Source organism: Spea bombifrons, chromosome 11 (genome assembly GCF_027358695.1).
Source record: "Spea bombifrons isolate aSpeBom1 chromosome 11, aSpeBom1.2.pri, whole genome shotgun sequence".
NCBI lineage: Eukaryota > Metazoa > Chordata > Amphibia > Anura > Pelobatidae > Spea > Spea bombifrons.
In genome coordinates, this window is record NC_071097.1 from 22,263,965 (window position 1) to 22,288,727 (window position 24,763).

Consider the following 24,763-nt stretch of genomic DNA (forward strand, 5'->3'; position numbering starts at 1 on the left):
TGGAGACCCTCCTCTGAACAGTCGCAACAAACTGAGAATATCTCAATCATATGCTGCCACCTGGCTGTCACCTTTGCTGCACCCACAGCGACAGATCGCTCTACCACAAAGGACGCATTAGCAGTAGTGTCAATAGACCAGCAAAAGGAGAAATATTAGATAGGGCCATTAAGGCTATGTGTGTAGGGAAGTCCGCATGTTCCTTCCTATGAGGATGTGCATGTTTGCACCACTTTTGGGTGACATAAACAGTCAGTCTCAGTCTTATTCACATACCGAAGGATATAGAATGGAGAACCTTATTGTCGATACCAGTTTTACTTATAATGCAATATTGACAACCAAGACAGGCCTAGAAAAGGGCCTTCCCCAAACTGTTCCCACATGAGTTTGGCATGACTCGAACCCCATCGAACACATTTGGGATGAACTGGAACGGAGATTGCGAGCCAGGCTTTCTCGTCCACCGCCAGTGTCTGACCTCAGAAATGCTCTACTGGGTGAATGGGCAAACATTTCCACAGAAACTATCCAAAATCCATATAGTGTGTGTATATATACCGTATTGGCTCGGATATAGGCCGCCCCCGTATATAGGCCGCACCCTAAAAGTTTGGTGCTTTTTTAAAGAAAAAGTTTTTTTCTTTAAAAAAAGCACCAAAAAAAACATGCTGCCACTCTGTCCCCCCCCCGAGATATGCTGCCACTGTCCTCCCTCCCCGAGATATGCTGCCACTGTCCTCCTCTGCCCCCCCCACCCGACTTACCGGAGCAGCCTCCCGGGTGTCTTGCGGGGCCGGCGGGGGACATCTACGCAATACGCGTATACAACTTCCGGTTGTATATGCGTATTGCGTAGATGTCCCCCGCCGGCCCCGCAAGACACCCGGGATTCTGCTCCGGTAAGTCGGGGGTGGGCAGAGGTAAAACGCATCGTGCGGACGGTCCGCACGATGCGCTTAGACAACCTCCCGTGCCGGCACCCCCTCCCCCGTGGGAAGTGCTGGCAGGGGAGGCTGTCTGAGCGTATCGGGGAGTAGGATGCAGGTCCCCTGCACTACTGCGGGGGATCTGTATCCTAACCCCGCTGCCTGCCCGGCGCCCGGGACTGCATGTCCCGGGCGTCGGGCGCTAGACCCCGAATATAGGCCGCACCCCCACTTTAAAGACTTAAAGTGGGGGGGGGAGTGCCGCCTATATTCGAGCCAATACGGTATATATATATATATATATTTATCAGAAGATTTTGCACATGTTACATTATAGTTTAGAACCTAGTATTAACTGAATCCATCAACGTGTAGCATTGGTACATATTAACCTGAAAAGTCAAGGTATCAAGTGAAGTGGAGTTTGAAACTTCCTGGAACAACCTTCATGCCTGACCGCCTTCATTTTCAGAACACTCAGCTAAATGTATTTCCCTTTGAGATTGCCGGCATATTTATTTATTTATTTGCTTGTTATATAACTAAAGGCTATATCTGTAATGTTATCAGCGGGTTTTTAGAGGATGCTTTGCATTTTTCATGTTCTAATGGTTTGGCTACTTAATCTGAGAGCTAAACAATAGGGCAGGCGACTTTTACTGTGTGTAATGTAGCTCATGCTCACGTATTCCTGGAATTCTCATCTTGGCCGTATGAGCAAACAACGAGTTTTCCAGGATTTTTCCCCTGTGTCACATATAAATGTTTACTCATCTTACTGGGATCCGATACATATACTGGGCCCTCTCCTCTTGCTATTTATTGACTTGTGTTAATGTTATTGTCAATCCCATATATTGTGATGTTTAATGTCATTCTTAAATGTTTTCACTGTCCTGGAGCATAACAGAATTTTCTGGTGCTATATAAATAATTGAAAATTACTAGTGGTCAGAGGTTAATGCTTCATATGTGAACTGCAACCCAGCAGTTGTTGGTAATGTTAATTACCCAACATCCTCTTGGGGGCGCTCAGGAACATTAGATAGGCAGCTACATCCTATGCTGATGGAGAGCTCTGCTGCCAAGTTCCTTTGAGCTTCATGGTGCTGTTCGACTTAGACTAAATGTTAATTCCACTACTATGTTAGCCAAATAAACTTTAGCAAATCTGTCGTTTTATTTTTTTCTCTGAACTATTAAGGATATAAAAGAACAGAGGTAATTTTAAGTAGCCTTTTAATATCCATCACAAACTATGAGTGTTTTCTTTTTTTATTAAAAAAATAACATTTAATAAGATTAAAGAATAATTTCTGGGAAGAGCTTGGGAATGAAACAATGCTATAAATACTGTTTATAATTCTGAATTCAGCAGACAAGGTGGAACTGCACCTTAAATGAGAAAAGAAAAACACAGTGAAAGTGGGAAACTGGCTGATGATGGGGATACCGGTTATGACAGCACCGTTTCATCATTGTTAAATTTAGTTCCCCGAACCTGAAATCCTGCTATGGATGTGCAACCGTAAATGTGACTTTTTCATGTTGTGTTATACAGATCTGTGAAAGTATTCTTCGGGTCTGCAAGCCTGAAACTCTGCAATTAACAGCTTGGCCTGTTTTTACACTTTGATATTGTTGTCATTCACAGAATGGTTTCACACCTCTTCACATCGCCTGCAAGAAGAACCGAAATAAAGTGATGGAGCTCCTTCTGAAACACGGGGCCTCTATCCAAGCGGTGACTGAGGTAAGGGAGAAACCGGGAAAATAAATCACATAAAGGGAAAGATAAAGACCTGACTCCTGAAAATCTACATTTCAATCAGCAGTTATTAAGTGAGCCCGTGTAACATGTGTCCGTAGTCACATCTGTGCCTGTTGCCTGTGCCATCATTAACTGTGATGGAAATATTTTTTTTCTGTTCCTCACATGTGGATATAAACACATAAAAATATGGATTTTCTCCCCATCCAAAAAAGCATTTTTGTAACATTTTACAGTTGTTGTTGATTGGTTCACGTAACCTTTGTAATTACATATCTACTTCCTGTGTGGCATTTAGCTAATTAGTATGTGTCTTTGTCCCTTCGACACATTACATTAGAAGCGTATAATAATAGACATATAGAATATTCTCATAGAAGTATAGACGTGTATAATATAGAGCTTGTATATAAGGCTATATTCTGCAGATAAACGGTAAAAATATTTTGTATTTAGTGTTTTCTGTAATATTGCCACTAACAAGTATGTGGTTGTCTAAGTGTCTACTAGAATGTAGCTAACTGTACAAGAAACAAATGGTCTATAAATCGGGCAATGGAGATACCTTGGAGTAGTCCTTACCGTACAGCATTTAATAAACACCTATTTTGAAATGCCTTTAAATCAGCATCTTCACTAGTTTATCCTTAGTATATCCTTTTGATGAAATGCTAGAAATTAACAAAAGGATTGTGGAATTTCATGGAGATTAAAATACACTGATATTAAGATATAATCTTGTAAATGACATCCGGCATCGTTAATCTTCCTAATCCTATCAAACTCTATGGTTGCGTATGTGTATCCTCCAACAAATTGGAAATTTCCACTTATGAACAAAATTCCATTCTATTTAAGTGTTTTTTTCCCTGAGTGCTAAACTGCCATGAGTACTTGTGGAATATCTGCTGACTAACCATTTTAATTTGTCCTAAAAGAGACATATATAATTTAAATCATATATTTTGTCTTGATAGTCTGGCCTGACTCCAATCCATGTGGCTGCGTTCATGGGACATGTCAGTATAGTTTCTCAATTAACTCACCACGACGCATCACCAAACACCACCAATGTTGTAAGTATTTCTGTCCTTTTGTGTGCAGGTTACTTGTTCTCACTGTTGGTACGCCATGGTGCCGGTGCAGTTTGTAAAATGGCTGGGCATTTACACGATAGAATACCGTTTACAATATGGCTGGTCAGTTAGTGGCTTCTCAGCCAGACCAATTTTACTTATTCTGAGACTGGCTTAAAAGAAATAAAAGGAATGGAGTCCACCTTGAAGCTCTTCACATGGTTTATGTTGCCTTTACAGAATTGGTGGCCAAGTGTTTGCATCTTAATTTGGAAGCTGAGAATGAGCTTGATTTTTTTTTAAATATGCTGAGTATTTAACAGCGGATAAGGACCATTTTGCCTATTCTCCATGAGACTCAGAATCAATACAGAATCAGTACTACATTCTAACCCATTCTTTACTCACCTATTCCGAGAAACATTCAACCTAACCTCCTAAAACCCTCCACGGGCATGGCAAAAAAATATCTGTCAACTCCACCAACAAGATCAACACAGCTGTCCATGTCACCCTTGATACAATAAACTCATCCCCATTCAAGCAGTCCTCTCCCACTGTCTCGCTCAACCATCAAGATAGATTGTAAGCTCACAAGAACAGAGCCCTCTTCTCCTTCTGTGCCATTATGTTTAATGTCTATAAATGTTATTTAACTTTTCTTTTTTATTTTCACGGTACCCTATTGTAACAGCACACGTGAATCTGCTGCAATATAAATACATGTAATCACCAAGCGCTCTTTAGTCTGTGTAATCATTGTCATTGTGAATCATACCACTTTTCAGAAATTCGGGAACCTCATAACTTGCATATTATATGTGAATGCATCTGCCCTGAAATAAACATATCTATATGAATGCACCCTGTGATATCCCTAGATGTATTCTTTTGAGTTGATGGCCCTTTTCATGCAGAAATTATAAGGGTGAAAATGTATCTATGCTCTCGTAAACCAATATACATTAAGTTCCATTATTATGTATTATGTAACTTCAGGTAGTGATGTCGTCCATTAAGGATATTGATCTTTAAACAAGGTTCCACTAGAGCAGCTCATTTTAATACTAGTGATAATGGCTCAACAAATGCATATGGTCGTGGAGATTGCCAGTCAATTATATAAAACCTGGAATATATTTCATAAAATAGAAATTGCCCTCAACATTCCTCTAATTAGAACATAATCGAGTAAAATGCAGTATATAAAAGTTGTATATATTGAGTGTGACGTAAATAATTTTTACAGTATAAGAACTTATATGAGACATTTTCCAAGTTCTTATGGCTTGCTCCAAAGAGTAGATTTTTTTTTTTTTTTTTAAACTAAGAGTAGATTTTTTTTAAACTAAAGTTGATATTTTATATGGTCAAAAAGTTCCATGCGATGTTTTCAGCCTGTGTGTAGTACAGATTGCTTTTAATGTGTGTGTTCAAGCTCCAAACGACTCATTATTCCAGACACCAGACAATCAACTATGAAACGTAACAATTCACATTCGTTTTAAGCAGACTGACTTTTATTTATGCCTCAGAGAGGAGAGACTGCTTTACATATGGCTGCAAGAGCTGGTCAGTCCGAGGTTGTCCGATACCTTTTACAGAATGGGGCGCAAGTAGAAGCTAAAGCTAAGGTAAGGTTACATTTCATCTTAAGGTCCTACAAAATGAATTCATCCATTGTTATTCAATTCCCAACCATATAAAGAGTATACCGTTCACAATTTACATGTTACCTAGAGTAGGACAGTGTTTAACCCACTGATATTTGCTGAGGCATGTAAATACCTTAACGATAGTATTACATATCTTATTGTTCATGGTTTTTGATCATAATGATGGGAGGAAAACAGTATGGTAGGAGAGCGGGATACAGCTGGCTTTGTGCATGACATCCAGATATCAGCTGAAGTCACACCTTACAGGTCCAGTTTCTTATATACGTAAATCAGTTTGCAGCTTTTATAAAGCCGTTTTTGTTTGTTTTTTTGTTTCGTTATGTTCTTTTTATCCAGGATAACCAAACACCACTGCACATAGCCTCCCGCCTGGGGAAAGTTGACATTGTTCAGCAGCTTCTCAAACATGGGGCAAGTCCAGATGCTGCCACCACTTCTGGTTATACTCCATTGCACCTGTCTGCCAGAGAGGGACATGATGATATAGTATCTGTTCTCTTAGAACATGGAGCTTCCTATGCAATCGTTACAAAGGTAAGTGGTATGGTGGACACATCCAGTATCCAGTATTTTTGTACGTATATATAAGGATAAAAAAAAGTTTAGACTAAGCTTAGCCATTCTTGGGAGAAGATATCAGTGTCTCACACATCCCTTGGGTCAAACCTTTAGATGAGAGATGAGAATGACTGTGTATGCCCTTCACTCTATATTGTTAATAGAATACCAGAAATGTTTATCTCACCTCAAATGAGCCCATGAAGAAAAGGTTCTTTGTTGCATATCATGTTTCAGCAAACACGTCTTCTTTTAAAAGAATATCTTCACCTAGTGTCACCAGTTGTCCTCTGCCCACTCTTTTCCATTATAATATTGTTTACATTGGTTTTGTTCTTTAGCAGTAATCCGAGTCTCTGGTACAATGAAATGACATCGTCTATATGTTTTTATTTGTTTGGTTTGTCTAGTTTTTTTGTCATTTATTTTCACTTAGAGACACAAAACCATATATTGGAAAAACACTAGGATCTGATCATTTTATATTTTTTATCAGTGGAATAAAGCACAGTTTTTTCTACCCTTTCACGTGTTTCTTCCACAGAAAGGATTTACTCCTCTGCATGTTGCTGCCAAGTATGGAAAGATCGAAGTGGCTAACCTACTCCTACAAAAAAGTGCTTCTCCAGATGCGGCTGGAAAGGTTGGTACTTGTACCCATATTAACAGACTTCTTATCAAGATTAGTTTTTTAATCCTATAACCCCCATAGATTTAGAACCACATGCTCCAACCTTAAGGTATTTTCCTTACATTTTGTAGCAATCTTAAACAAAAAATCAGCATTTTAGTACACAAAATAGTAGAATTTGAAACCAGGGTGTCACACTCATTAGTAGTTTCTTCATTATTTCAAGCATGTGTACAATGTAGTAAACAAATGTGTTTTATTTCATCAAATAGTAATCTCCTAATATCCACCAACGATTACTAACAACACAGCTGTCTTCAGGTTTAACCCATGTTCCAAAAGAACCGACACAAGTGGTACATAATCATTTCAAATACAAAATGAAATGATACCTCCTCTATATCTGCCATTTATTTTTTCATATCAAATCAACAGAAAGTACACTCAAGAACAATAATCAAGAACAAGGTGTCACACTTCCTCTCAGTCCAAAAAAGAGACAATGATACACTGTAGACATATATCAGACATATATCAGAAGACAATGGGTGGTCATGGAGGCATAAGTCCTACCATGATTATCCAAGAGTCCCAGAAAAGATCCAAGAGTCCCAGAAAAGCAAAACAAAGGATCTGACATCTCACAACCCCCTCTATGAGAGCTAATTTCCTAAAAACTCTTACTCCGAAGGGCATTGTTCACTAGTTCACTTAACTACTGGCACAAAATATGAGGTTCTGTAGATCCTACTCCCTAACTTACAACACAAACAACCTTTCATACTAGACTAAGGTTGTCCTCTGTCATAAGCCACGGTATTAACATGTGCACTTTTCATAACAATGATTATTTCTGCATGTGTTTTTAGAGTGGATTAACTCCACTGCATGTAGCCGCACACTACGATAACCAGAAAGTGGCCCTACTGCTGTTGGATCAAGGAGCTTCACCACACGGAGCAGCAAAGGTATCAATAAAATGTGCACATAGAACTGCGGGTCAGAAAAGCTGAATTTAGAATTCTGACCCAGAGCTACGCTGTAAAAGTTTGCTTCGGCGTTCTGCCGTTTTAACTTTCTCAGTAACCAGAGGTTGCAATTTATAGACTTATATGGTGACTTTAATAAATACAGATTCTTTATGAAAAGAATAGGCACTGTTGAAGGGTGTTGACAGCCGTACTCTTCGTTGCTCAGTAAAAAAGTCTAACTTTAAGGAAGTGCAGAGTTTCATCCCTTGACTCGGAATGTGACATAATTTTTTCAGTTCATTATGTTGCTAAGAAACAAGTTATCTAGTGTTGTACTGTATACAGTGACTAATAACGTAAATTATTTGGCATCAGACAAATGGAGAAAGTGGTCTGTGGGCTGCACTGCGCATATCTAATATCTGCTGCATTCCCCAGAGGGCACCAAGTACCCACACTGACCTTTAACTGGAAAAGGGGTGAGGAGATAGCATCAAGGGGACAGCATGATAAGGAAGCCATATATTTATATCAGGAAAGCTTGGGAAAACATGATGCCAAATGCCAAATGTTTTACATGGCCTTTTGCTCACTATCCACATTTTGTTTAAGTTATTAACATTTTAATTATCGATGGGGTAATAAGCGAATAATCTTTGTTTGAAATATATATTCATGTCAAAGGCTTACAAAGTAAGATCTTTTTGCGTAAAAGCATTGTTAATTATACGGTGCCGTTTTATGAAAAAAAATATATATATACCGGTATATATATATATCCTTTTTGTTCAGCTTCTGCCTGCTGTGCATAACTGTCTATAAACATTACCTTCCTGCAGAATGGCTACACGCCTTTACATATTGCGGCAAAGAAAAACCAGATGGACATTGCCACCACGCTTCTAGAGTACGGTGCCGATGCCAATGCAATGACCAAGCAAGGAATCGCCCCGGTACATCTTGCAGCACAAGAGGGAAACGTGGACTTGGTATCTCTGCTCCTCACCCGAAATGCCAACGTTGGTGTCAGTAACAAGGTGAGAAATGTATTATATTTATTACACTACATCTCCTGTGTATGAACAGCCCAACCTTTGACTTTGGTTGCATGCAGTTCTATGGAAAAAAATATTCACATTTGGTTTACTGCTTACAAGTATTTACATGATGTACATAGTCCATAAAAGAAATTATAAGTTACCTAATAAGGTTTAACAAGTTTTCCATGTATCATCTAAATATCATGTTCAAAATACAATAACTATGAATTCAGAACATTTCTGGTTCTTTCCATCTCATTTACTCTGTTGTGAAATTAATTATTGAGACATTTATCTGCTTTGTAGAGTGGACTGACGCCTCTTCACCTGGCAGCACAGGAAGACCGAGTGAGCGTGGCAGAGGTTCTGTCTAACCACGGGGCAGTTATAGATGCCCCAACAAAGGTACTTACATAGAGTTCTTACAGCAGTTACTGTACTCTGCTTCTGGTTTATTATTATTATTATTATTATTATTATTATTATTATTATTATTCCTTATTCACACCAACTCTGTGCCCTTCTCAACAAATTTGTTTGGTGCTATACTTCATTGCAAGAAATCAACAATCGTATACTAAATTAAAGGGACATCCCGGCGTCCCATGCAGCCCCAACAACAAATAATGCATATTAAAGTACGTTGTGAGTTGGCTGCTTTGGGAGCACTATCTGAGCATGCGCACAAGGGAACACATCGAGCTCTGGAGGGAATTTTGCAGAGAGGACCACCGATTTAAAGAGACCACTCAGGTACCATATGCATTAACGTGCATGATGGCTTTAGTGTTCCTTTAAAAGGGGCTAAAACATTCTAAACAGTGTGACCTGTATGCTTACTTGCCAGCATAGATCTGAAGTTCTCTTTTATAGCGTTACTACTTGCTTCATCCCAAGTGAGACAGATGCATACTATACTGCTATATGATCCTTTAGATTACACTAATAGATACTGTATAAGGAACAAAGGTCTATGTTCTGTAAAGAAATGGGTGTGCTTTCTTTGTGCATATATTTATCTGAAAAATAAAGAAAAACTCAATGGCAGAGACTGAGTCACTGGTGCTGGTTGCAGGAAACCAATTTATTAGAATGTAAATCTAGCTAGCTATTGTCCTTTGAACAATGTTAGAACCTTAGAGTATCGACTGAGTAAAATAGGACAAATAAAGTATAAGAAAAAACATAAAAGAATAGAAACGGGGTTAATAATTAAATGGGGGTATGCACATTTTAATGGAGATGAAAAATATATATTTTTCCTCCTCTTATTAAAAAGAGAATTGCAGTGTAGTTATGGTGGCTAATATATATATATTTTTTTTACTTTTTTTTACTTTGAAGGATCAAACGTTGATTATCTATAGTGCCCTACTTACACTTGTCAGCCATAACATTATGACCACTGACAGATGAAATGAATAACACTGATAGTCTTGTTATCATGACACCTGTGGGTGGGATATATTAGGCAGAAAGTAAACATTTTGTCCTCAAAGTTGATGTTTTAGAAACAGGAAACACTGGATGACTGGGTCGGAGCATCTCCGAAACTACAGCTCTTGTCGGGGTGTTCCCGGTCTGCAGCGGTCACTACCTGTCAAAAGTGGTCCAAGGAAGGAAAAGCAGTGAACCGGTAACAGGATCATGGTTGGCCAAGGCTCATTGATGCACGGGGGGTGCTTGAGGCTGGCCCATGTGGACAAATCTAACAGACAAGCTACTGTAGCTCAAATTGCTGACAAAAGTTAATGCTGGTCCTTTTAGAAAGGTGTCAGAACACACAGTGCATCGCAGTTTGCTGTGTATGGGGCTGTGTACCCACAGACCAGTCAGTCACTGCTGAAAGTGCCTCCAATGAGCACGTGAGCATAAGAACCGGACCAGGGAGCAATGGAAGAAGGTGGCCTGGTCTGATGAATCACAATTTCTTTTACATCACGTGGATGGGCGGTTACGTGTGCGTCGCTTACCTGGAGAACACATAGCACCAGGATGCATCCATGGAGGCCACGGCTCGTAACTTACAGGACCTAAGGATCTGCTGCTAACATCTTGGTGCAGATACCCCAGCACACCTTCAGAGGTTTAGTAGCGTCCACACCTTGACAGGTCAGGGCTGTTTTGGTGGCAAAAGGGGTACCTACACAATATTAGGCAGGTGGTCATAATGTCACGGCTGATCGGTGTATGTAGTAATGGGTTAAGGTATTTAGAGCAGAGAGCATGTTTCACTTCTATATGATTATAGAACCTATGGGGTCCTGAAATGTTATACAATTCAATTTTTTTTCTTTGATCGTCTGCTAAACGTATCACAAACTTATTTGGACCATTTTCTTTAGGACGAATTTGGCAGTATTTGTGGATATGGATATCTATGGATCTAACAAAATAAAATGTTCCCCCAAGTAAGCATGTTTGCCATATGGTAAAAGGAATCCCACTTTGAGCACATTCATAGGTACACTCGATTAGAGAGAAGTCATATTTCCCTTTACAAAGTTGAAGAATGGCGCACATCTTTTCACCAGTGTAAAATGGTGCAAGCAGCAGTGGTGATGGGCAAAACGAGTGAAAAAAATGTGAATACTCTCAGAACGTAAAGAGCGGCTTGCAAAAAAGCATACTATCATAATGATTAAATTACAATGTTCTAGTCAAGTCAGCGTTATGTGGAAAATAACCCTGACCTGGGCAGTAGAAATATTCCAGTATGTCCTCTGATGCAGTCGCGTGAATCGTCTGGTGAGTCTTGGCAACAAAATTTGTTAAGGCCTCACCTTGAGCGTGATGTGTACGTTGCATGCGGAGCTTTCCTTATATCTGTGATCTTACCCTATGGGTGTTAAATATCGGGCCACTTGTAGCTCTGTTAATGGGTCCACAGCATCGGAAAATCTAAAAGTATCTCTTGTTTTATTTTGTTACAGATGGGTTATACCCCATTACATGTTGCAAGCCATTATGGAAATGTAAAAATGGTGAATTTCCTGCTACAGCATGGAGCTAAAGTGAACGCCAAAACCAAGGTGAGTTATGTTTTCTTATTTCAATGAAAGGGTGACTGAATTGAGGAACAGAGGCCACGTCATTTTACCTGCAACCTGGATATAATTCAAATTGCTTCTCAAAGTAAGGTGTATTTAAAGGCATACAGCCATAGCTGGACTGGAAGACCCCCGTGAGTGGGGTGCTTAATGGGGTAGTTACCACTTGGGCTCATAATCTAAAAAAATGGTCACTGGGTTTTCACACCACACATGTGGAAGTCTTAACTATTTTGATTGTGGGCCTAGAAGTAGTTCTTTTGATTTTGGTGTTCCCAGCATGGGTTTTTAGGTTACTGAGTGTTGGACAGTATTGGTTATCGTGCCCATAATTCAAATTTTTGTTTGCTGTGTTATTTTGCATGTAGATGCCAGCCTGCCCCTGTATATGGCCATTTTCATATGTACACAGTGTTTTAACTATTTTGTATACAAATACTAATGTAATAATAATAATAACTAAAACATTACTAAAGCCACTTTATACTAAATATTTTTGTATTCATTATTTTTTTATATTTTTAACTTTAACTAACAGCTTAGAGGTTCTAGTAACATTCGTATGCATTGAGAATATTCTTATTTTTATTTGTAGAATGGATATACACCTCTGCATCAGGCAGCCCAGCAGGGACATACTCATATCATTAACGTTCTGCTCCACCATGGTGCATCTCCGAATGAAGTCACTGTGGTAAGTATTTTATATTATTTAGGAATTTAGGCTCACATTTACATACAAGGACAAACACTGAAAACGTGCCTCCTTTATGAAATAAAAAATATTCTGCCGGTGGGACACAAGTGGTTGAAACTATTGATACACTTACCTGCGTTTGTGGCTTCCCTAAAATTGGAAAATCAGTGTTTCTTTAACAATTTCATCCATCCATATATCCATAGAATGATCCTGACTAGCAACATCCTTACTACCAATTTCCTTTCCATGTTGGAAGTTACCAAGTATTGAAGTGCCCATAGGCAATGTGAAGAGTATAGGATAGGTGACACAAGTCATACAAATATAGAATTGTGCAATATGTTGGCGATACGTAAATTAATTATTAATAATAACAAAAATAATAATACTTCGACATTTAATTGTAGATTATGGGATGTGTTCAAATGTGCATGGCATTAATGAAATGATGTTTAGCCAAGAAGTAAATAGAAACTTTTAATAATTGTAATATTTCCTGGAACATCTGTACCCAGACTTACTTTACTCGCTACCCAGGTCTTTACACATCTGGAAGGTATACTTGTAAATTTGCAAGCACATTACAAGCATATCTAGAACTGCAGCACACAGATGTAATACAGGCAATTACGCTACTGGTTTGGATATAGGATGATCCTCCATAAAAGCTGTACCCTTAACCTTGGAGGCATTTGGAAATTAAAAACAGATTTATTGAAGTTTCCGAAATTTTATTATTAAGCAATTAACTTAAAAGATATTCTTAAATTCCTTTTCTAATGTTTCCATAAAACAGTATTTCATTTATGCATTTTTTTTTCTCTTTCCTTGTTTTGTGCTCAGTTGACACTCATATACTTTTTTTTAATCTTTTATGGATAGTTTTGTGTTTTTAATATATTAATATACATTTCTTATTGTATGAATCTGTACATGCATAAATGTGAGTACATTTATCTAGCGGGCATAACCCTGGTTCTCTGTTCTTTTAGTAAAAAGAAATGTAAAATTAAATAGCCTGTATGTGCTTATGATTCTTTTGATGCAATGGTACTGGCTGTGGGGTAGAGGTGTCAGTGTCGGTTTTATTGGTAGTCGAGTTTTTAGCTATACTAGTCACTGAACACCTATTTAAGAAGAGGTACATTATAATGTCTAGTGTATAAAAGTATGCTAGTACCCTATAATAATAATAATGAGTTCTCCTTATGAAAACAAATAATGAATGTCTGTTGAATGCTGATTCTTCAGGCTGCCAGTGTTCCACGTTAGATGCAGTTTAGTTAACATTACAGGTTCCCCGATTCAATAAATGTATAATAAAATGTATAATTTTTTTTAACTCTAATTTTAATGGAAATGTATCTGTTCTGTGGGAGGATTGCTCTCCATTTACTTGTGATAGATTTATCTTTAAAAATGAATCCAGTAGTCCATTGAAAAAGACGTTTGGATCCGACAGGCACCTTATAAAGCAGTGATTTGCTGTTTTTTCTCCCTTGAGTATTGCTTGAGTTTGCAGACTATTCCCGGCAGTGGAAGCTCCACATTAGGTTCTCTGATATAAAGCCCAGTATTGGAGGAGCATGTAACAGTGGATATTACAGAATATTTACGAAGTGTGTTAATTCACTGTTTTCTTGTTTTAATAGAACGGTAACACAGCCTTGGCTATTGCTCGGCGACTGGGCTATATTTCTGTGGTGGACACTCTGAAGGTGGTGACCGAAGAGACCTTGACTACAGTTGTGAGTAAACTCAATGAGACTAATTCTTGTGATGTGAGGCAGTACAGAAACCAGATACAGAGAGGTATTCTGGCCTAGGCCTAGGGGTACAGTTCCAGGGGGCAAAGGAGATTAGGCTGCCTGGTGCACCAATGCTTTGTGGGCCAGTGTGGCAAATCTCCTTTATAACCAGCCCATATACATTATAGATGAATGTCTCCATACTCAACTTACTCTGCGGTGAGCATCTTTTCAATGCAGCACGCCTGGAGAGTGGTGAGAGGTTGTTGGCGTGCTGTCCCGGGTCAGGCCTAGAGCAGCGCCCAGCCAAGATACATCATTGGCAAGAGAATCTCATTCCATTGGAGTTAAAAGGTTGGACAATCATATTCTAGATGTATCCAGTATTAAATTCATATAATCAGAAACCTAGAATAATATTTCCCAGTACCACCACGTACTCTACTGCCTAAGAAAGGACGTATGTATGAAATATATTATTTATATGATACCAGCCCTTTAAAGTTGGCATTCCACTACAGAGGGCATATGTTTGCTATACAGATATTAAAACAGAAAGTACAATAGACCTTCACATTTTATAGACCAAATAGAGCTTACAGTCCAATAAACCTGCCTTACTCCTCTTTTATAGTTGGGCTACATGGCTTTACATTCATGGTTAAATGGCAAGTGATCTAAATATTGGAAAAACTATTTCCCAAAATGTAACTCCACCAAGGATACGGCTTGTGAGGATTAATGTAATCCTGTGCTTTTTCCGTAATATGGAGCAAATGAGAAAACATAGATTTTCTCTTCATAATATAAACTGTTAGAACATGTAAGTGAGTTCCAGCTGTTTTTCTTTTTGGCACGTTGTAGGCCTCACTCGCACAACACATGTAATCATGAAGAATTCTTATTGCACTGCTGTCATGTTTGGCTTGTTTTATTATAGAACTAACACAGGAAGTGATGTTTTGTATTTTTTTTATTTTAACAGATGGTAACTGAGAAACACAAAATGAATGTGCCGGAAACAATGAATGAAGTTTTGGACATGTCTGATGATGAAGGTATGGAACTCATGTATATCCTTCCCGTTTGTCAGTTTATATGTTTACTGTTAAAGAGGATATCCAGATTTTTCCCATGAAATTCTAGAATGTGTAGTTAGATTTTACAGGCAAATAAATTGTACATTATAATTAATAACTGGATATAGGCGTATTAATCTATGACAAGATGGAATCCATACCTTTAATCGGGCCAGCGTAGAATATGATGTAATATCATATAAGCTTTTGGTCTCAAAGCTATATACCGGTATTAACTTTGTCCCATTAACAACACAAGGTCGAAAAATACAAGAGGCCTTCAAAATATAAATAATATTTGATTGTAGGTGATGGTAACGTGTAGATGTCTCAAAATTCTTTACAGACTAGCTAAAGAGTTAGTTACCATACCAGACTACGTGGGCCAAATGGTTCTAATCTGTCATTTTATACCTTACCACCAAGTATGATCACAAAAGGTCCTTGCAAATGGTATGTCGATTGGGTCCGTCATGGTATATATGCATCCTGTTTAGCTTTTAGTGACCCAAGCTTTGCCTATAAACTGTAACCTTATTTTCAATACGAACAAGTGTTTAGCTATTTCTGTTCCATGTAAATCACTTTATTCACAACATGTATTTACTTGAATTACACAGTTCGTAGAGCAAATTTGCCAGAAATTCTCAGTGATGCTGAGTATATGTCAGAAGGTGATGAAGGTACTTGTGTTTTACAATGAATTAAACTAACTACTTCTTAGTAATTCTGGACTCTAATGTACAAGACTAAGGCCAAATCATATATAGTTACTATGAATTTTAGAGAATGGCTTTGCATGCCAATAGGGTTAAATCTGATATCAGTCCAAAAAAGATTCAACATGCCTCCGTTGAGAGGTAGTAGCTGCTAGGGGTGCTTCATCACAGATATAATAGGGACATAATCCAGGCATACCGCATCTGTTTTCTAAACTACTGTGTCTTGGAAAGCCATATTTCTTAACATTGTGGGTTTGCTGGTTTTGTGATGTTATAAATAGCATGTGACCAAAACAGCAAGTACTGTATGTAATCAAATAATGCTCAATAGACTTAAGATCATGGCACTTACTTGTAAAGTTAGAGGTCCAAGTTACATGTTTCCTCTAAGACTTCTAACTTGTGACAGCTTAAATTGTTGTTATGTTCTGAAACTAATACATTAACCTAGTTTTCTAACCCTAAGTGTGCTATGTGCTGGCCAAATGATGGGTGTTATTACTGTTCTTTCACAGTAGGTGATGTGTGATGACATTAACATGGGTTGAGCATTTGAGATAAATCTCATGGAACTTTGTATTGCTCTGTAACATTGTTTTGAGAATATACATTGTAACCCAGGGTGGACTTCGTCTTGTGCCTCACATGTGGTACAACAGGTCCTGTAGGATGATACCGTACCTTTGCCAACAAAGGTCATGCCATAGTGTTCAGCTGCTTTCCTCCATTTCTATCTCCCTGGAGGCTTACATGAAAAAATATCTGTAAGTGAGTAGAGATCTGGTCCACAAACAATCTCTTTTACTTAAGTCTGTTCCCTTTAACGCTCATGGCCAGTATATATTGATTTTTAGACTATAACAAATTTCTACAGATTTACAGGCAAAACATACTATGTAGATATTACGTGGCTTATTGACTTATGTTTGGGTTGAATTTTGTGTAATGAAATTACATTTCAAAAAGAAATCCTACTATGCGTAGAGTTATGGAGTAATGGAATGCACAGAAAGTTGGATTTCAGAAACAGCTGAACGCCAAGTTGAGTATGTCAGTTGAGTTGAAAAGGGAGCACCAGCTCAGCAAAACCAGCTGGACTAGTGTTATTCTGGAACTTTTTGAAACCAGAATAAGTCAAACAGGCTAACCAACTAGGTTGACTTAGTAAATAGTTAACTAGATTAAACATATATATACATATATTTAGTGCAACCATAGGCACTGGTCACCACTAATCCCTTTTGGTGAAAAACATATTGCAAGTAACAAAAAAGTGCACATGGACACTACGTTTAATTAAATAAATCAAGAGCAGAAGTGACAAGACTACAAACGTATTGGAGAGTGTACCCTTTTATCAATGTGTAATGATAAAGGGGTACACACCCCAAAACATCTGTGGTTATATTTGACCTCAGGAGCCATCTAACTTCCCAGTGTTACTTTAATACAGCATGAACTGCTGTGCCATGGCCGGGTAGTGTTTATTAGATGTGGTACACTTATTCACATTTTTGCCTTGGGCAGAAATAAAGTTCTGAAATAAAACTTGTATTTACATTTCTTAGCTCTTTGGTAAACATGGTGTTGAAAGTAAAATTCACAACAACCTAAAATGTTCAGTAACTGCAGCATAAACAAGGTTAAACTGGAAAAGTTCCACTAAATACACTTTGTGCTATAAATAAATGATTTTTAGTTTGCTAACGTTAAAAGAGCTATGCAGCGATGAACGTTCAGTTTATTGACAGCATACGAATACCCTGCAGGAGGACATGCTCCAGCCGGTGAGCACCAGACTTTTCACATTGACACATCTGGATTGACAGTTAAAAGGTAAAGGTTAGAAATACAGGTTAAACAATATTAAAGGTGAAGCCCCAGGGAGAAATTATTTTTGTCCTTGAACATTAAATACATTGCTGTATAAAGGCATGTAGCCTAGCGTGTTCAAAATGGCCTGGTTTCATTGTTTTTTGCAGATCTGGAATCCTGTGATTTTTGGTTGACATACAATGAGATGATTCCTTATGGAATCGCTAATGAAGGCCCGCTTGTACTATCAAACCTTTTCCTCCATAGATTTTCATTTGAGTCAGAGTGTCTGGCTGAGTGATTAAGACTGAGCCATTTTATTGTTTACGGCAAATCAGTATGATAAGGAGTCAGGGAGTTTGTCTAGTAGATCGGGTCAGGATAACACAGCTAGGACACATAAAATGAGTAATATGTGGTTGTCTGAAAAAACAAATTCTGAACCATTTTAAAAATGCATTTAAATTCTCCTTTCATAGCCTGTAATGTCTAAAAAGACCAAAAAAGAGCCCACCCATGTTATTAAGAGGGCACTGTAGCTAGTAGCTATCATATGCACTTTAATAGTGCTGAGCAGTCCCTTTAAATTTCCACGATGTGCACCTTCCAAATGCATGGGGGGGGCAGAATCCTCCCATTTGCATTTACCCCATTCCCAGCTATTTTCTGCACAGGAGATGTGTTCAGCTCTGTACCTGATATAGTTACCACCGGTCAGCTACAGAGCAAGCTGGTGAATGCTGTAGGTGGGGGTCTGCGCAGACCCCCATCACATGCATGGAAAGCACTTCCAACTGCCAACCAGTGGCAAGAATCCTCTCTACTTTTTATACCTTTTTTCTCATAAAGTACTTTAACATGCATTATTCTTTTGTAGGACTGTCTCTTTAATCGTTATTAGTGCTTTACCATGTAAATTTCTGAATACAATAATGTAAAGTGTATGTATTTATCTCTCTGCTGTTATATATCCTCTAGATTGTGTTATATTGCTGAACAATTGCATTTCCACTCTGCAAGTTAAAGGAAGCTGGTGTTTTTAGGCTTCTAAGAAATCTGTATTAACAGAAGGCATATTTTTTTCTCTTATATACGTTTATTATTTGTTTAAGTGTATTCCTACTTTAGTATTTTCTACCATTCGGCAAGATGCAGGGGGTAGGAAATCTAGGTTAAGTTTCCTATACATGAGACAAAGACACATTATCAAGAGCACAATTAACCCTGGCTTAAAAGCAAGCAGATCCAAATGAAAGAACAAGGGTCTAGATTCTGCAAAACACATATATTACATATAAAAGAAAAAACAATAATGATCTTACTTTATAGTTTATTTCTAAATATAAAAAAATAAGAGGAAAACATAAAGTACTTTAATATGTATTCTTCTTTACTGGGGTTGTTGTAGTTCAGCTGATGTAAACATACACAATATATTTGATTGGTATCGGTATTCTGTGCACTGAATTTCTTTTTGCTGTATAGTATTTTCCACTGATTTCCAGCCGTCTCCTGAACCCGCATAATAGCAGCGCGCTTCCTAAACAATAGCCGTGAATGAAAAGAAAAGGAAAAGCTTTCCTTTCACAGGGCTTGTCTGTCCAGCGAGTGTCTCCCTGCACACACAGTGGGACTGCACCTTCAGGGCTCATGTTACTTTAAAAAAGCACACCCCCTAGCAGAGCCTTATTTACATACAAATACTTGAAGCTTTCTCTTTTACAGCCATTCACTGGCCACCGAAGTTCACTGAAGAAGTTTGAATCCCTGTCGGAAATAGCATTAAATGGAAGCGTGTTTAGTTAGAACGGGGGATCAGACTTTACGCTTCAAATGACTGGAACTGTCTACTTTTTTCTGTCCCGCTTTCTTTTATATTTCACACGGTTTAAAGGGACTCGGAGGAATCTTTAAGGAAGTACAAGAACAGATTGCCATGTCTGGAATATATCGGTTGTCGCAAGCGAGGGTTAACATCACCCACCAGGATTAATTTGCTTTTTTGTGCTGCTTTGGATTCATTTTAATTCACCGCTTAAGGACTACAAAGAATTTCTGGAAACGTTTATTTTGTGGGAAAAAAAACAAATAATAACTTTGCGTATTCCACTGCTTAAAAAAAAATGGCTCTCATAACAAGTAAGATATTTAAAGTTGTTTATTTGATTCGTTGATCTCGCTTGGGTGAGTTACAGAAGAGGCGCTCCAGGATTTTTAAATGGGTTTCCTAAAATAAATAGGGCGAGGCAGAGAGACGATCTGGAGATTTTCAATATATTTTCGTATATACTTATAGTTGCGGATACTTGTGCAACAATGTATTTTTATGTTATTACTGGTTTGTTAAACACAGAGTCCATCTGCGGCTTCCTGATTTTAAGTGAATGGAAATTCTATGCCATGAAAGGACTGTGTGGGGGGGAGGTGGGGGTTGAATTAACTACCACTTTCTTGTAGAAAGGTAATGAAAGGCTGTAAAAGAGAGACATTTATGTTCAGTTCCCTGAACTTTGCTTTACCTGCAGTGGAAAAAACAATTATGTGCAGGACAGATAAAGGTTGCGGACCTGTGTCATTGCTGGAAGGCTGTAACCTGAGTTGTGCCTGCGCTTCCAAGCTCTAGTTAACCCTTTTATGGTCACTTTTCCCATTGCGGTTTTTCGCCGCAATATTTGGGGCCTGTTTGTTAAAATGATTTCGTGCTTGGTTCTAAGCAGCAGTGTCTTGTCGTTTATTAAAAATATGAGCGCTGGGCTATTTAATGCCATTACATTTATTGAAAATGTCATCTTACTATACCCCGGGGTGGGGGGACCGTAATAATAATAATAATTTTTTTGTGCGCGTGTTTACGCGTCGGTAACATTTATGTCATAATTGGAAGAGCGGGGAGAGAACGCCGTTCACTCTCCCAGTGCAAAACCAGCAAATGATAATTATTTATTAACCGTCAAATGCACTGTGAGAATTCTTTTTATAGCCAATATCCTCCCCCCAGACATGAATATCTGCCCCTACATGTGAAAAGCCACCCTTGGAGGTCTTGTTTCCAAAGTATAAAGGTGCTCATTCATTTGTAAATGTACATCGACACTCCAATATATATATACAGTGTATATATACATATAACGTATATGGACTGATACTGAGAATAATAATAAGATATTTTGTTTACATACTACTTCTATCAATATATGGCGGTGTTTTAAAGCGATGATACAGATGTCTCTTCATGATACGTTCATTCATACATACTAGGAGTTATTTAGAATGAACATTGTCTTTTAAAGTAACTTTGTCAGCGGAACATCCAGAAGAATGGTCCAATCAGCAGGGACATTCCACTGGTTGCTATGGTGATAGGACCACTTTGAAAGCCAGACTTAGTTCACAGTCTGTGCTTGTTTTGTCCACTTAAATTAATAACCCCAATGTTCTTTCATATTGTGTTTGTAGACTGAACATTGGCATTGGGTTGTGTGTTATATATATATATCCAAAATTAGTGAGTTGTAGTCCAGAAAATACAGTATTTTAATGCGTTAAAGAAAACATATGGGAAAAGAGAATTTTAAACGTTCAATGACAATTGTTTACTTTATGGCAGAGAATGGCAGAGAATAAGTGGAACAGCCTGCCAGCAAAAGTGGTAGAGGCTTAGGATAGCCAACAGGGCTATACTGAATCTAAGATCAGACCAAGGACTGGTTAAGGTCTGGGTCTCATCATCAGGAAAAATGGACAGACTAGATGGGCCAAATGTTTTTTTATCTGCCAGTTTTATGACATCGCCATCAAAAATAAAGAGCCAGCTGCTCAGAGTGAATACATTTCATGTGTTGCTGACCATTGCGTGCAAAGTACCACCCAGGCACATGTATAAGTATAACCTCGCAGAAGGGAATCAGTTACTCAGTTATCCCACATTGAGCAGGGCAGCACTTGTAGGTCACATATATACAGTATATATCCAGGTAAATATAATTCCCCTTTATTAAATGAGTTCTCCTGCTACCAGCTGAAACAGTCCCAGGAGTAAATCTTCTGTAAGAGGAGTAGCTGCCTTCCTATCAGAATATATATTGTATGTTGTATATATACTTTATATATATGATTTGGTATATCTTGTGATGTGTATAGGATTTTACATTTGGACTTCTGTTTGTTAAACACATTATTTCAAATACTCATCTCTTGCAGTATGATTCTTATACGTTACCACTCAAAGGTTTGGGGCCACTTAGATGTTTTCATGGAAAACAAGGACATCTCTAGCCGCGCTAACATAATTTCAAAGGGGTTTTCTAAATTTAAACCTGAATTAGCGAACACAGCGTGCCATTGGAACATGGGAGTGATGGGAGTGATAAAGAGCCTCTGTACGCCTATGAAAATATTCCATTAAAAATCAGCGGTTGCAGCTACAGTAACCATTTACAACATTAGCAATGTCTTTTACCGTTTCATGATATTTTAATGAGCAAAATGTTCTATCTTCTAAGTGACCCCAAACTTTTGAATTGTGTTGTGTGTGTGTGTGTGTGTGTGTGTGTGTACAGTATATACCTGTAAATCATGAGAGAGCCCGGGGAAAGAGACACGCATCACTCTCCTGTCTGGTTATAACCCTTCCTATATTTTTGATCCAAGCTATAATTAAGAGGGCGCTTTGCAGCCGTCCTGCGAGGTGCACACGTGCCACGTTGTATTTGTAATTCCAATGCAGACACCGTAGAGCGCATACAATTACACTGTCCTTCCTTAATGAGACGCTCTGTCTTTATTACCAAAGATCCATCTGCCTTGATACTTGGCGGTGGACCTGATGAGCTGATTAAGCCCTTTTGGGTGAAAGGGAGTAAAGTTTTTGAAGATGTTGCTCATGTTTTTCCATGTTTGCAAAGAATTGTCACACTGGGTTATGACAGATTTACACAGACAGTAAAAATCGATGAACTTTGGTCAGTCTTTATCTAGTAAACACGGCACTAAATGTCATCCTTAATCAGGAACAAAAAATGCGTAATTTCATTCTTCATCTCCATTCTACATCCACGGTTTGTAATGCTCATTGCCTGTGTTCTCCTACGTGCTTCCATTTAAATTTTATGTCCCTTTAATGATTACGTATATGATTTTCTCTGTGATTTTTACTATTTGTCCCGTTGGTCAAAAGTTACATCTAGCTTGTTTTTCTCAAACGTGAAAATATTTTATTCACTACTCCATGAGCTACAAGAGAGTTGAGGTGACGCCAACATGTCATCTCTGTGACTTAGTTACTTATTCTAAGCAGCTACTTTTCCCATTTCCACTGGGGTTGCCATTCATAATGGGTAATTAAGTTGGATCTATTAAATAAACTCCTTTACTGTACTGTAGGGTATATGGCCTTTTTTTCTGTGATTAGGAGAAATCATACCGAGCAACCTTTGTCTTGAAAGTCCCTTTACAAGATCTTAGTTATATTGAACAGGGAAAAAGTCATTTCGCAATGATTTGGATCACGTTCAGGCGTTTAAATGCTATGAAAGATGCTATGAGGAAAGTTTATCTTTAACGTGATATCCATTGTAAAAACATACTTGCCCTTTTAAATGTGTTATGGCCTACAGAAATGCGGCACTCCTATTTTAGTTGCTACAATGCTGGGTATACTTTGGTCTTACTGAAGCGGCGTGATTCCAGGCTTCTTCTAGATATCCTGTTTCAAAGACGTGTAATGTGAAGGTGTATTTGCAGGAGTCTCGTGTTAAATAGTGTCACATGAGCTCAGCATGACGGCAGACACGGTATAGAACTGCCATTCCTGAATAGAATAAACACAAAATGGGTTTGGAGTTAAAGTGACTAAATTGTGTGACTAAATTTCCTTTTAAATTGCCCTATATATTTTATTTCCAAGATCTGATGATCAATACATGTGTTAAACATTGACATTTAATATACAATATGTTAAGGGTGGTGGCATTGCTTGAAACGTTCGCTGCTTTATTGAAGTACAAACACAAACAATTTGACAAGCGCTGTTTTATCTGAAACAACCAGATAAGCTGTTTTGGAAAAAGTCTTACTCAAGAGTTACACGTGGTATAAATCACACGGCTTGTTCCAAGGGAGCTACGTTTATAGCTTTCCTTACTGCGCTCTTCAGCCGACTGAGCAAAGGCTTATGAATTACAGCAGCCACTCCTTGCCTTCATGCCTTCCTCTGCATTTTAGGCTAAAGGGTTTTGTGAGAAAGAATCTAGGCAACTTTATCCATCAAAGCCAAGTTCTACAACCCCAGCCATCAAAAACCTTTTTTTTGTAGGCAGTCTTACATAGACAAGTTATGATCAATGCTCATATTCATCAGGGATGAATGCGTCAATACATTTTTGTGAATGGTGAATTGAATATTCCTATTACTTATTTACAGCAATGAGTACTCCGGTGCAAGTAGGCGACATACAAAAAGATGGACTCTTCAAAGGGCATGGAGGGAAAGATAACGATTTACTCGGTGGCCTTGCAGAACCATTTTCTGTGTAAAGCCATAAAATCTTCACAAGTTATCAAGTTGTGTAAAACTTTTGCTTTTCTCCCTTTTTATCCAGTTTACCAGTGACTTCCTTTAACTTCATGAAACCTTACACGCATATCCTCAAGATTATATGGAGTGCTAGGCATGGTTGACTGAATATGAGGTTGTCTCCCAGGTAGTAGCCAGGTGTGAAACCTTTGTACATCTGGAGAGATCCACAACACTTTACAGTTGGGGCCCTAGGAAGACATAATACGTCTGACAATATCTCTTATACATAATTTTCCTGTGTTATCCCACCGCGTATTATTTATTTTTAGAGCATATATGTTGGTGAAATAGTGGCTGAAATGTTAATGCCCCCAAGTTGAGCAGCGTTGCCCTTTTCTCAAATTAGTAAAAGTCTCAACTTCTGTTGTTCTGCATTGACCCACATTCAGTGTCATGAATAGCCTCATTAAATAGCCT

General features: G+C 38.3%; 1 protein-coding gene across 23 annotated transcripts in view; it reads left to right on the forward strand.

Moving 5' to 3' along the window:
• The window catches only part of ANK3 (ankyrin 3), a 223,452-nt gene that overhangs the window by 146,491 nt on the left and 52,198 nt on the right, over nt 1-24,763 (forward strand). For 14 of the 23 annotated variants that reach the window (XM_053450103.1, XM_053450106.1, XM_053450100.1 and 11 more), the window contains 13 exons: nt 2,584-2,682; nt 3,678-3,776; nt 5,312-5,410; nt 5,792-5,989; nt 6,558-6,656; nt 7,514-7,612; nt 8,455-8,652; nt 8,962-9,060; nt 11,589-11,687; nt 12,301-12,399; nt 14,058-14,153; nt 15,139-15,211; nt 15,853-15,915. In XM_053450103.1, coding sequence (XP_053306078.1) covers nt 2,584-2,682; nt 3,678-3,776; nt 5,312-5,410; nt 5,792-5,989; nt 6,558-6,656; nt 7,514-7,612; nt 8,455-8,652; nt 8,962-9,060; nt 11,589-11,687; nt 12,301-12,399; nt 14,058-14,153; nt 15,139-15,211; nt 15,853-15,915 — 1,420 coding nt within the window. Of the gene's footprint in view, nt 1-2,583; nt 2,683-3,677; nt 3,777-5,311; nt 5,411-5,791; nt 5,990-6,557; nt 6,657-7,513; nt 7,613-8,454; nt 8,653-8,961; nt 9,061-11,588; nt 11,688-12,300; nt 12,400-14,057; nt 14,154-15,138; nt 15,212-15,852; nt 15,916-19,407; nt 19,909-24,763 lie in introns of those variants that run through there. The other 9 variants (XM_053450107.1, XM_053450109.1, XM_053450111.1 and 6 more) reach the window with 4 other exon arrangements.